The following is a 13,767-nucleotide window of genomic DNA, read 5'->3' as shown; positions in this document are numbered from 1 at the left end:
GAACTGTTTTAAAGGGCATCAAAGTTCAGTGACCTAACTTAATCTATCCCTAGGAAAATATGCTGCATGGATGAAAGGCACAGGAAATAATCATTGCTATGATTTACTGCTAATAAATATATGTTGCTACTTGCCTACCTTCTCCCCCCAACCAAATGCACCCTGTCCCACCTTTCTTTCTTCTTTTTCCACACTGAAAGCAGTTTTTAAGGAATTTCTACCATACTATTCTCTGTACAGGTCAACTTCGTGGGAAACCCTCCCTGCAAAGGAGAATTCTTTATTTCTTTATACCTGTTCTTAAGAAACCAACAAAGCAAACCTAGCAATGCTAGCAAATACTCCTTGGGATTCCCATCAGTCAGCAAACCCACAATTATTTTGCTGTTGCTGGTATTATCATTTAAATTTTGCAACTGTTGGGTGTGTATTATGGTAAAGCAAGTAGTTTATTATATTGGTGTCTTACAAAATGGGAAAAGTCAAGAACATATCTCAAAGAGACTATGGAGATTAAATAAAATCCCCGTTGTTCTGAATTCAAATGAGAAGCACCGGTGTGAATGCTGGTGTGTTTATTGATCCCAAACAGGGAGATCTTTCTTAGTTTTGATCACTTAGAAGGTCTATAGACATTGATCATAGTACAATAAACATATTCAACAAAAGGAACAGAGTCATATGAAAAATCATTGACAGCAGCTCTGAGATAAGAAATGCACATGAATGACCTGAAACCTCACACAGCTAACTGTAAGGAAGCCTGGCAGTGGTTGTAGAAAGGATTGGTGACATCCCTGTGGTTGTGTTCACAAGAGTTTTTATCTGTGAAGCAATACAGCAATGCAGATAGAGTGTACCAATGTGTGCTATTTGTTCCAAATTAATCTGAAATGAAGCTGTAGATTAAAGAAAAACTCCCTATCCTGAAACTGGGGCCATAAAACAGGCTTACAGAAACCTGCTGTTCATGGAATTTGAGAGCCTGGAGCTAGTGAGTGGCAAAAGCAGGTGATCTGGTTTATTGCTTATGTGCAGTATCTGCTAAGGGCCTGCTGAAGCCAGACACTCCCCACTCTCCAGTATAGAAGGTGACTCTCAGACTCTTCTTACCATGTTTTCCTGGACCTTCCAGTACTGAGTAGCAGGGCTTGGGGGAGTCAACTCCTCAAAGTCTGCTCTTACCATTTTGAGGTCGAACTGCATGTACTCTTCCATTTTCCTCTGCTGACTAATTTCTTGCAGTAGATGGTAGTACTGACCAGAAGCTGACCACTCTCAGAGGTGGGTCACAATTGCCCAGAGGAATAGTTTACTGCCTCTCTAGGTCTGTGAATAATGAAGTTTCATAGAAAATGAAACTTTAAAAAAAAAAGCCAGGAAGCTTCAGGTTTAGTAGCAGAGATGGAAAATGTAGGTGAAGATGAGGAAAAACAGGTTTCCTTTGTTGAGAGAGAGAATTCTTTGAGGCCACCGAGAGAACTAGGTGCTGAGACTTAATGTCAGGAGACATTTAAGGTGTCAGATCAACGCTTTGGGGTTGATGGTTTCTGCTGAAAGAATTGCGGTGACTTGGAAGCAGCCAGAGACAATTTAGGGATAAAAGGTCATGGTTGGTCTCCAGTAAAACCCTGTGTACAAACACAGGGGTCTGACCCACAGGTCTGAGTTTTCAATGGGCTACAGAATCAAAGCTTAGGTCAAATCAGATTCATCTTGGTGTGGGTATGCCTGTTTAGCCCCTCACTCCCAACCCTCTCTGCAGGGAAGGAATCTCAGACACCTTCCTGGGGCTGAGGGCCTTGGTTGGACACTGCTTCCACTCACTCACCACTGACATTCTCTTTCTCCCTTGGGGCAGGATTTTGATTTTTCCATAGAAGTCCATTTAAAAATACCCTCTACCACCTGATTAAGTTTTCATCACTAGAATATAAATAAAGATCCATGTAATTTCCAGGACTGCAATAAAATAGCTTCTTTTCTAAAACAGATAAACCCGTGTAGTGTGTATGCTCCAGGAATCATGCCCGGGTGCCAGTATCGAGCCTGGAGCCTGTTCATGTTGTAACCAAAGGCAAAAACAGCAATGGAAATGCGGACAGAGAGGGAAGCATGGAGCTGGGGACGTCATGGAGAAAGTGCAATAATCCTGGACACCATTTTCTTCAGTCTGTCCTACTGGGCTGAGGTCCAGTCCTGTGTACTTTCTAATATTCTCTCAACTGAACTGTGGGTTCTGTTTGTTAAATTTGTTGTGCTTGAAATACCATAGAATTCCAAACAAACTTGATTGATGCCTTCCCTGAAGAGCCTAACCAGCCTTTACTCTCCCACTCATTGTTTATCTCAGGTCATGCCTTTTCCCCTTGGGGCTCCTATCAACATCTGATAGATTCTTATCTATTGCTTTACTTACCTGCTGATCTTTCCACTGATATGCATGGTAATTCACAGCCTGTTCTGACTTCTGCTACATTCCCGTCTGCAGTAGGCTGGGCCCAACTACAGATGTCCATAGAGATACATCAGTGTTTTCTGACTCATTTAGGACACTGACGAGCAGTCTATGTTTCAGGCACTCCATGTGGAGAAACAATGGCAAATAGGGCAAGCTTTTCTCTTAAATGAGTGATTGCTTTCCCAGAGAAGGGAGCGGCCAGATAGACTGGCTTTTCTTGTGCCTTGAGGCATTTTCGTGGCCATGTTTTTGATTTGCAGCAGTTAGAATAATAAGTAAAAATAATCACTTTCATTTAAATGGACACTCACTGAAAAGGGGGCGCCAGCGTTATCTACAAAGAGTTAGAATCTATAAGGGGTTGTAGGGGCACACTCACCTGATGTGGAGTGGGATCTTGGGTATCTTCTTAGAGACCTTGAATCTGTCTATATCTCCACAGACATCTGTGAAATACACGCCAGCCACACTTGTCACCTGGTTCCCAGGGAAACTGGACAGCACTTTGTCATGTCCATGTTCACTGGCCCAATACCAGGCCTGGCCTCCAATGAGCAAGCCTCCGCCACGCTTCACAAACTGGACCAGATTCTCAGTCAAACTCTCATTGTAGGCATCAGTACAGTAAACGCCCAGAGCCTCTCCAGGCTCAGACTGAACCAGTGCTTCTAGACCAGAGTCACCTAGGATGTTTTCTAATGATGCCAAGGAGGAATGCACTGTGATGGGAGCCCCTGGGGAGGGGCAGAGCCAGTTCACTGCATTGACAAGAAATGGGGCCAAGCCAGCATGCAGTAGGTAGCCCTCATGGGATACCACAACCAGGCGGCCTTGGCCATAGGAAGAGGCAGCAATGAGCACCTGGCCCTTGTCATTCACCATCACTGGGAAGGCAGCCTCCCCAATAAGGAGGAGTTCACTAGGAATGGGTTCTTTGGGAAGATCCCAGCTGGTCACTCCATTCATGAGGGTCTCAAAAGCAGCATCAGGATTTGTTGCCATTGTTCTTGCAGATGCTGCAGAAGAAGCAGAGACTCGGGTTGGTCAAAATGTATTAAGAAACCAGTTAAAAAAAAAAAGAAAAAGTAAATTATTACCACCCCTATTTCATGACTGAAATACACAAGAGGAGCAAGGATGATAAGTAAGAGAATAAATAAATAGGCAACAATTTCCAGATGCTATGTAGTGCGGAGATAAGACCTGCCAACTGGAAGGCTGCTTTAGACTGACTGACAGGAAAGACCAGGTAAGAATGTGGCCTTGAAGCTGAAACCTGAAATGCTGTGTGAATGGGAAGAACATTTTGGTAAGAGGCATACCAGGGCAGCCATAGAGTCAAGGGCAAAGGCACAAACAGGACTTGAGGTAGGTTGGAGGTTCCAGTTCCTGAAAGGCCTGGTGGATCAAATGCAGGAGCTGACCTAGTGTTTGTTATATTCGGTCAGACAAAAGGGTCACATGACTTGTCAGACTGTTGCTTCCAGATGATCAAATTTGCCCACTGTCTGGCCAGTGGTCTTTACAAACTCTGCTGAAGGCTGTCTGCTAGCAGCCGAGCTCACTCCAGTACTCCCTGGGAGTTTCTCCACTATTTTACAAATTAGACTACAGAGTACAGGCACAGTGAGCCCATGTGAGGGGCCCTCTCTTCTTCCCCTTCTCATCTCCATGAGTGCTGCCGTGGATCACAGCTGGCGCCCCACACAACTTCTCTATCCCCACATCTGAATAGCTCCCCATGAGGGACCTCCTGTCCACTCACATGACTGACAGGGCAGTCCTTCAATGGCTGTGAGCTGATATCCTAAGTTAGCTTCAGGTACTGGAGGGAACTATGGACACCTGCCCAGTGCTTTCCTGAGGTGTATCCTGGGAGGGTTCCTGGCAGGGCTGTGCTCTGTGGGCTCAGTTCCAGACAGCCAATGCTCACCTTGCTCAGCTCCCTCCTTCCTACTCCCCCTCCCCAGGTTCTTTTTTTGGATTTTCAGGGCTTTCTTCCAAAAAAAGCCTCCAAGGAGTGGGAAGAACCTGAACAGATCAGACCCAAGTGCCCCTCTTGTCTCCTTTGTCCCTCCTGTTCTCATGAACTGTCAAGAGCTTATGTTGTCCGTCTCTTATGATTACGACCAGGCTGACTAACCCGGTCTGAGCCTGTAGTATGCATTCCACTTTCATTCAGCATGCTTGACTAAGAACTCCAGAGCCCTCGTTTCAGCCACTCCTTGTGCGGTGAAAGTCTGTTATGTTAGTCTTGGCATGTCTGTGTGTGTTTCTTCGCCACCGCCATCTCCGCTTTCCATCCCGTTTCACCGCGGTGCAATTCCCAAGAAAGGGAACAGTGGGGAATTCCGCTTGAAATTCCCAGGAAAGTGAACAGTGGGAAATTCAGATGGATCAGGAACTCCAAGTTCAATGTTAAGTCATGTTAAGTTTGTCTGAGAAGAAAGTTCTCTCACAAAAACCACTTGGGCAATCTGTCCAGAAACGACAGGCCCACCCACCACTCTGTAACTAAATGCGCTTGCACGCGCGAACACACACCGCTCCAGTGTAAAGAGCAGAGATGAATCAGTTCTGAGTTAAGTAGAAAACTGTACCAGATACATGAAACTAAAAGACCTGTGGAAGATACACTGTCGGGAATGGCGTCCGTTAGCCTTCTGACACTTTAGGGGTTCCCTCCCAGAGTCGTCCAGGTACTCGAACATCCAGCCCCACCCTAGAACACGCGAGGACTAAAATACTCACGCGAGGAGGCCGCTGTTCCTTCAGACTGTAGCAGCAGACTCGAGGAGCGCAGTCCCGGTGAAGGCCGGCACAGGGGCGGGACCTCCCGGGGACAGTCGCGGAGGGCTGGGCAATCACCGAAGCAGGTTAGGTTCTCTGGAGAAGAGTTGCCGAGCTGGGTTTCCCTGGGCGGGGCTTCTCTGGGCGGGGCCGTCTTGGGTCTCCAGGGCGGAGCTTCTCAGGGGCGGATTTTTTTCCAGGAGCCTTGCTACCAGGGGACAAGGCTGGTTAAGGGTGTTCTGTCCTGCGGGGTGGGCTATCCAGGGAACTGGGCTGGGTAAGGGTGGGGTGTCCTGCGGGGTGGGCTATCCAGGGAACTGGGTTGGGTAAGGGTGGGCTGTCCTGCGGGGTGGGCTATCCAGGGAACTGGCTGGGTAAGGGTGGGGTGTCCTGTGGGGTGGTCTATCCAGGGAACTGGGTTGGGTAAGGGTGGGCTGTCCTGCGGAGTGGGCTCTCCAGGGAACTGGGCTGGTGAGGAGTGGGGCTGTTCCGGAGGAAAGGCCCTCGGGAAGCTGAGCTGTTCCCGTAACCGGGAGGGGTGACTGCCCTCGGAGCGATCTTCTGGAGGCGAACCTCGTCCTGAGAAGGCCGAAGCAGCCTACCTGGAGAGAAGACTCTCTGCAAAGCTCTTGATGGACCAAGGGAGAAAAATAAAATTCCAAATCTCCAATTAATCAGATTTCGGGGCGAACATCACCCAACAACTGCGCCAGAGCCGGAATCTGGCTCCAACCGACACGGTGCCGCATCAGGGCTTCACGGCGGTGTTAACCGGCTCCCTGGCTCGGACATCAGAGCCTGCCCCCTGGTGTTTGAAACTGGCCGTGCATCTGTAGGGATCTGAGGGGAGCACATACTAGACATTTTGGCCTGAGTAGGCATAGAAATCTATTCCCGAGACATTGCTACTGGGCGTGATCTACACAGGCAAGACCAAGGTGGAGAGGTTAAACTAAAGTTAAAGCTTCGATACTGCCCGAATTTCTGCCCAAAGGGGGTCAGAAAAATGAAGGTGAAGGGCAGATAAATGTGTCCGTTTGAGCACAGCTTTGTATAGCAGGGTGTTGTTTATACTTCTGTGATATATTGTATGATTTTGTTTTCTGATGGAAAGGAAAAGGACCAAAAGAGAGGTAAAAAGATACGATGAGAATACTTACAAAGAGACTTTAGCTCATTTGGTTTACTACTAGCTATAATTCAACCACTGAGGTTTTTTCAATTACGCATTTAGTTTTTAAATGACTATGTGCTTCGTCTTCTTTTTGCATTATTAAAAAGCACTAGTTATTCCCATAAACACCATGCTGAAGTTTCCCATCAGTCTCTCTGTCTTGCCAAGGCAGATTCCTGGCTCATTCCCTTCATGAGTGAATAGCATCTTCCCCAGGACTTTGCTGAAAAGTTGTCTATTGTTTTGCGTTTTTATTTTGTGATACCTGGCAGTTTACTTGGCTAGACTCTCGTCCACGCTTTTCTGTGTACACCAGGCACTCTTTCCTCTACTCTGCAGGGAGGAGGGTCAGCACTATAACCAGCTTCTGCTTCTAGCACTTCATGTCCTTCCATGGTCACCGGTGGTTGCCTTCCCTCCTTGTCTTCAGCCCACAACTGGCAAATGTTGACTGTGTTTCTGTTTGGGACTTTATCCACTATATCTACAGTTAAGTTAAATTTAGTCCAGGGCTGCCTCCCTAGTATGAGATCTCATCTAGTAAACTATTAATAATACCAATATTTTGTGCCCCTACCTCAGAATTTTCAAATAAAGTAATGCTCAGTATCTCGTAATATAACTGTATTTTCAGGGACCGTCTTTAAAGAGATGATTTAGTTGAAAAGAAGCCATTAATGTGGCATCCCCACCCCCTAGACAATAACCAGTGTCCTTATGAGAAGAAAAGGCAACAGGAACACAGAAGAAATACTGTGTGATGCCACAGGGAAACGATGGCTAACCACCTGTAAGCCGAGGAGGAAGGCCTTAGGTAAAGCAGACCCTGCCTGTCCCCTGATCTCAGACTGCCAAGCTACAGAGTTTCCAGAAGAGCCTATGTTAAACCACCCTGCCTGTGACAGGTTATGTCTTAGACAAGTCATGAACATGCCCTCCCCTTACTTTAAACAAGTTAGAGAATGTTAAAGGTATAGTCCTAGAAAAATTAACCAAGTAGTTTTGTATTGCTTTCTGGACCTGCACAGACCCAGAAGCAAAGGGAGGGGGTAGTTGGTAAACTGTTTACATCCCAAACATTTAGATATTCTATCCCCAGAATCTGCATGAAAATGTTATGTGTGGTGGTTCATTCTTATGATCACAGCACTGTAGACGCAGCAAGAGGAGGACCCCTGGGCTCTCTGGCTAGTCAATCTAGCCTAATTGGCAAGCTCCAGGTCAACGAGAGAGTCTATCTCAAAGGAGGTGGATAGCATCCTTGATGATGGCACTGGTCATCCTTGGGCCTCCATATGCATGTGCATACACACTTTATCCCCACATATGTACATACACACATACATATACATGCATACCATTTGGGGATATTTGTATTGTTTGAAGATATATTGTTGTGATTGTTTAATGAAGAGCCAAATGGCCAACAGCTAGGCAGGAGGTATAAGCAGGACTTCTGGGCAAAAAGAAGAACTGAGGATGAATCTAGACATGCAGGAGAGACGACAGGGAGAGGAAATGGGAGGTGCGTGGTGGAAGAGAGGTAGCACCACATGTAAATAGTTGGTTTATGGCATAGTTAAGGCTAGTTAGAAACAAACCTGAGCTATAGGCTGAGATTTCATAATTAATAAAAAAAAGTCTTCATGTCACTATTTGGGAGTTGGCTGGTGGGACAGAAAAAGACTCATTACAGCATACAACTGTGCTCAATTACTGATTTGGTTTTTGGGTGAAAAATACATTTGCAAGGCTCACTTTTACAACCAAACCATGTCTTCCTTCCACTCACTGCCATGAAGAACCAAAAAATAAAGTCTAAAAGAACAAGCATTATTAGCATTATGAATAAGAAAAGCCAGGGATGTTTATTAAGGTGCGTATATGCATGCATGTTTTCCATGGCCTAGCAATCTCAGTTATAGAAATTTACTCTATGTAAAGGATACATGGTTATTTAACAGAAGATATTCATGGCCAAGTTATTTTAAATAAAGTGACAGTTCAGAATTATTTATTCAAAAACACATACAATAGGATAAAGTCGGGAGGGCAAGTTGTATAGCCAGCACTCTTACCACCAAAGCATCTTGGCATCATTACAGTGTCCATCCCAAAGTTCAGTGATGATCACAGTAGCTGTCATGCACTGACTCCGTATAACCCTGGGATCCTAACCTAGACACATGTCATCCACATGAGTAATTTCTGATTGGGCCTCCACCTTTCATTGACACCGTGGTTCCTATCTTCTCCCAGGATTCAGGCCCAATTGATTCCTTTAAATTAACTGAACTCCCAGTGGCCCCCCCCCCCACGTTGTTGAAGAGTAAGTTCCCTTAGAAAACAAGTCTTTTTTTTTTTTTTTTTTTGGTTATGTACTATCAGTCATTGCTTCCAGGAGTATAGTCCAGTGAATTTTGTATAATTTTTTTAAAAGTCGTAGAGTGGACAACATTAGTTTCTTTTTAAAATGATTTTTGTTAATTATTTCAAATGCATGTGTATGCTTAAATATATGTATGTTCTGTTGGGGTCCAGCCTCGACGGGTTAATATGTTCCAGAGTAGGGGCACGTGGATCAGAAATGTTAGGCAGAATAGACAAATACAAAAGAGATACAGAGACATAGGATAAAGTCGGGAGGGCAACTCAGTGATTGCTGAATCTTCCCGTGTTTATTTCTCATGATTTCTAAATAAATACCCCAATCCAAAGGAGGGGAAGAAAGCAAAAGACATTTTTGTTTGTTTGTTTGTTTTTGAGACAGAGATCAGGTAGCTTTGATGCCTGTCCTGGAACTCACTTTATAGACCAAGATAGCCTGGAAATCACACAATTTTGCCCACCTCTGCCTTCCAAGAGCTGGGATTAAAGACAACTGCCACCATCACCCAGCAACAAAAAACATTTTTATCATGATGCAAGGAACAAACAAAGCAATTACCATCTTAATATCCAAAACACCAAGTAACCACACCCTAGGTCAAGAGATATTGGTTATTTTAAAAGATGGAGATTTTAAAGTGTTTGACATTCTAAAGGCTGTGGAAGTTTCTAGGATGTTTATATTTTATACTATGATGATGTGGATTCTGTCTGCTGTGAATATGTTTTATTATCATTTGTTTATAAAGAAACTGCTTTGGTCTATGTCAAGGAAAATATAACCAGGCTGGAAGAGATATATAGAGAAAGTAGGCTGAGTCAGAGAGACACCATGTAGCTGCCAAAGGAGACAGATAGCAGATCCTTACTAGTAAGCCACAGCCCATGCCAATACACAGATTAATAGAAATGGGTTAATTCAAGATGCAAGAGCTAGAAAGAAATACAACTAAGCTATTGGTCAAATAGTGTTGTAATTAATTCTGTATAACTATTCAGGTCAGAGCACTTGGGAAATGGACAAGTAGTCTCCATTTATAAATGGTGCCTGAACATTTGGTGATGTACATTCATATAAAACCTAAGAAAGCTTAAAATGAGTGCTTCTAGACCACCCAAATAGGAGCCAAATGCAGCTTCTTGGTGGCCACATTATTTCCAGAAAGGCTCTGTTTTCTGGCTGAAAGCAGAGATGCAACCCCTTTTAAAAAATGACTTCCAATAGATCAGTTCCACTGTCACAGTGGGTGGGTGCACCCCTCGTGGTCCTGACTTCCTTGCTCATGTTCTCCCTCCTTCTGCTCCTCATTTGGACCTTAAGATCTCAATCCGTTGCTCCAAATTGGGTCTCTGGACTGGGACTGAATAAGCATGGGATGAAACCGGACTCTCTGAACATGGCAGACAATGAAGGCTGATGAGAAGCCAAGGACAATGGCACTAGGTTTCGATCCTAATTCATGAACTGGCTTTGTGGGAGCCTAGCCTGTTTGGATGCTCACCTTCCTGGACCTAGATAGAAGAGGGAGGACCTTGGACTTCCCGCAGGGCAGGGAATTTGGACTGCTCTTCAGTACCTAGAGGGAGGGGGAGTAGAGTGGGGGAGGGGGAAAGAAGTGGGGGGAGAGGGGGAGGGGAGTGGGGTAGGGGGCGATGTGTGGGAGGAGGGGGAGGGAAATGGGGAGGAGGCGGAAATTTTAATTAAAAAAGAATAAAATAAACAAAAACAAAACAAAACAAAAAAAAGAACACAGACTGCCCTTCCAGAGGTCTTGAGTTCAATCCCCAGTAACCACATGGAGGCTGGTGGCTCACAACCATCTGTAATGAGATCTGGTGCCCTCTTCTGACTTGTGTCATACATGCAAAGAGAATACTGTATACATAATTGATAAATAAAATTTTCAAATACATATACACACACAAAAAAAATAAAAATAAAAATAAAAAATGACTTCCTGGTTCATTCTGGCAGGAACAGCTCTGATTCTTTGGGGAGGTCTGGGTATGGAGCATTTAATGGAGTTTGTGAGCAGAGTACTACAACTTGCTTAATGGCAACAGAGACCTACAGCATCCCTGAATGTGGGCGGTAAGCATGGCTCATAGAGCTGGCAGTTAACCTACCTTGGCCAATGTTGGATGAGGTGGAGCCAATTAGTCCTAGCCATGCTTCTTAGCATTTTAAAAAGCATTCCTGGTCAGACAGTGATTACAGATACACAATAAAGACATATTTAGACAGAAATAAACCTCTGAATGGGTCACAGTGTGTTTTAAAAAAAAATGTACAGAGGCTTGGGAGAGAGAAGAAAAAGAGTATAGACAGTTATAAAAAAAAGTTTAATAAAATAAAACAAAGTTTTTAAAGAGACAGTAGCAGTAGTATAAAAGAGTACAGACAGTCATAGAATAAAAAGGACAGATCTAAATAGAGAACTCTCAACAGAGGAACCTAAAATCGCTGAAAGACACTCAAGGAAATGCTCAACATCCTTAGTCATAAGAGAAATGCAAATCAAAACAACTCCGAGATCCCATCTTACACCTGTAAGAATGGCCAAGATCAAAAACACTGATGACAGCTTATGCTAGAGAGGTTGTGGGGTAAAAGGAATACTCCTCCATTGCTAATGGGAGTGCAAACTGGTACAGCCCCTTTAGATATTAGTATAGCAATTTCTCAGAAAATTAGGAAACAATCTTCCTCAAGACCCAGCAATACCACTTTGGGGTATATATCCAAAGGATGCTCAATTGTACCACAAGGACATGTGCTCAACTATATTGATAGCAGCATTGTTTGTTATAGCCAGAACCTGGAAACAACCTAAATGTCCGTTGACTGAAGAATGGATAAGGAAAATGTGGTATATTTACACAGCAGAAAAAATAATGACATCTTAAAATTTGCAGGCAAATGTATGGAGCTAGAAAACATCATATTGAGTAATGTAACCCAGACCCAGAAAGACAATTATCACATGTACTCACTCAGAGGTGGTTTTTAAACTTAAGGCAAAGAAAACCAGCCTACAAATCACAATCCCAGAGAACCTAGACAACAATGAGGACCCTAAGAGAGACTTACATAGATCTAATCTACATGGGAAGTAGAAAAAGACAAGATCTCCTGAGTAAATTGGGAGCATGGGGACCATGGGAGAGGATAGCAGGGGAAGGAAAAGGCAGGAAGGGGAGCAGAAAAAAATGTATAGCTCAATAAAATCATTAAAAAAGTGAAAAAAAAGAGTAAAGAAAAATAAGACACGTAAAGATGGAATATACTGAGAGAGTCTAGATTTGTTATATTATTGTGTTTTCTTTGAATTTTTTTGACTGCAGAGAGACAATTGATTCTGGAGGCTGCTAAGTTAAACCAACATAGGGGTACATTGACTTCAAAATTTGAGTCTAAGGATATGTTTCTTTGGAAAGAGGTTCTGCTTTTGTTTCAACAGAAGATGAGAATCAGTGGATTCCTTCTGGGCTAATGTGGTTTGATGAAACAAGACCTCCTAAAAATTCTTCATGACTCCTAAAACTACTTAATTGTCCACTATATAATAGAAAATTTGAATAGCTGTTGTTACTCGTGGTATGTTGGTGTAGTTTTGTAGACTAGAAGGCATTATCTGTAGTTATTCGAGTTTATCACTAAACCGAATGATACAGCTTCATATAAATGTGTTCTAATTGTGAACTATAACTAATAATCCTTGCTTTTCTTCTATTATTTTTAGCCACGAGTTTAACTTAATGTGGTCTTGTATATTCTTTCCCATAATGTTCTCAAGAATGTGGAAAAGATTAGCTCTGTTCTAATTTAGGAGACGAAATGACTGAATCCACCGATGTGCTTTGACTGGTGTGAGTCACTGGAGAGGTTCACTAAGCCACAGAGATGTTCCAAAACAGGTGTCTCCAGCTGTTTTTAATAAAAAAAAATAATGTGTTGGCCATGAAAGTGCTGCTCTCAGATTTCCAACTGCAGGACATACAAGAGCCAGTCGGTCTCAGCTGGTGTGTCCTGGAAACCTTGGCGCCAATGCTGCCCAAGGGTTCTCCCAGCCAGTGATTGAATATACCAGGAATTATAAAGCAGTCCTGGGCACTTCTGGAAGACAAGGGATGCTGCTGATGGTAATTTTAGCTCAAGGACTCCACAGTGGTCTTGAAGAACCTCCATGAGATCTGTATGCAATGTCAGCCTTAGCTTTCTTCTTTCTCCTACACTGCAATCTAGTGCTGCACCCAACCTCCTCTCGGCCCCTCATCAGATCATCTAACAACCACTTCCCTTAATAAACGTCTAACACATGGGATCCTATCTTGGCTTCTTCCTCTTAGAGGAGAGAGACGAGCATAAGCACTATTATAAATATAGCTCCACACAGTCTGATTTTCAAGTCTATTTATGAAAGTTGTCTTCTAATAGGAGCAAGGGGAAAATTATTAACTTGAGCATATTTATGGGAGACTCATTATTTCACGTTTTATTCTCTGCTACATTTGTGATAAGTTTTATGGAAGTACCGCACAGTCTGTCTCCAAGGACAAGCATCAATCTGCTTCACTGAAAACAACGAACCTGAGCTCCTTAGCTTCTTTTGGCAGGTGGCCAGTCCTAAGTTCTGGTTAGGAAAACTTTCACACTCTTCTTTGGTAGATCTGTGAAATTAACTAGGACCTATGTTTTCTGTCTGCTTGTGTTAGAAATGCGTGGAACATCTGTGGTGGGCGCCGCTAATACTCTAGTGGCAGATTAGAAAACATTACTGCTGCAGAGATACAGATTGCTGTCTAGATTTCTTCCTCTAGTAAGAAACAAGGGTGGTCTTACATCTGTAAACTCTGCCACCTCTAGGTCATATATAAACCTTAGTATTTATGGAAGACTTGAACTTTTGGGAATCAGCAAAATTATATCAGTTTGAACCTAAGAATTGATATT

The 13,767-nt window shown here is 43.6% G+C and overlaps 1 protein-coding gene across 2 annotated transcripts in view; it reads right to left on the bottom strand.

Annotated features, from left to right (window-relative positions):
• LOC130876383 (TRPM8 channel-associated factor 2-like) overlaps positions 1-3,463 on the bottom strand; it is a 55,137-nt gene extending 51,674 nt beyond the window's left edge. For both annotated transcript variants that reach the window (XM_057772895.1, XM_057772899.1), the window contains exon 1: positions 2,841-3,463. In XM_057772895.1, the coding sequence (XP_057628878.1) occupies positions 2,841-3,463 (623 nt within the window). The remainder of the gene's footprint in view (positions 1-2,840) is intronic.
• Between the last annotated feature and the right edge of the window lie 10,304 nt (positions 3,464-13,767).

The sequence above is a fragment of the Chionomys nivalis genome, chromosome 1 (assembly GCF_950005125.1).
Source record: "Chionomys nivalis chromosome 1, mChiNiv1.1, whole genome shotgun sequence".
Classification (NCBI taxonomy): Eukaryota; Metazoa; Chordata; class Mammalia; order Rodentia; family Cricetidae; genus Chionomys; species Chionomys nivalis.
The sequence above is the reverse complement of the archived record's forward strand: the minus strand, read 5'-3'. Positions and strand labels throughout refer to the sequence as shown.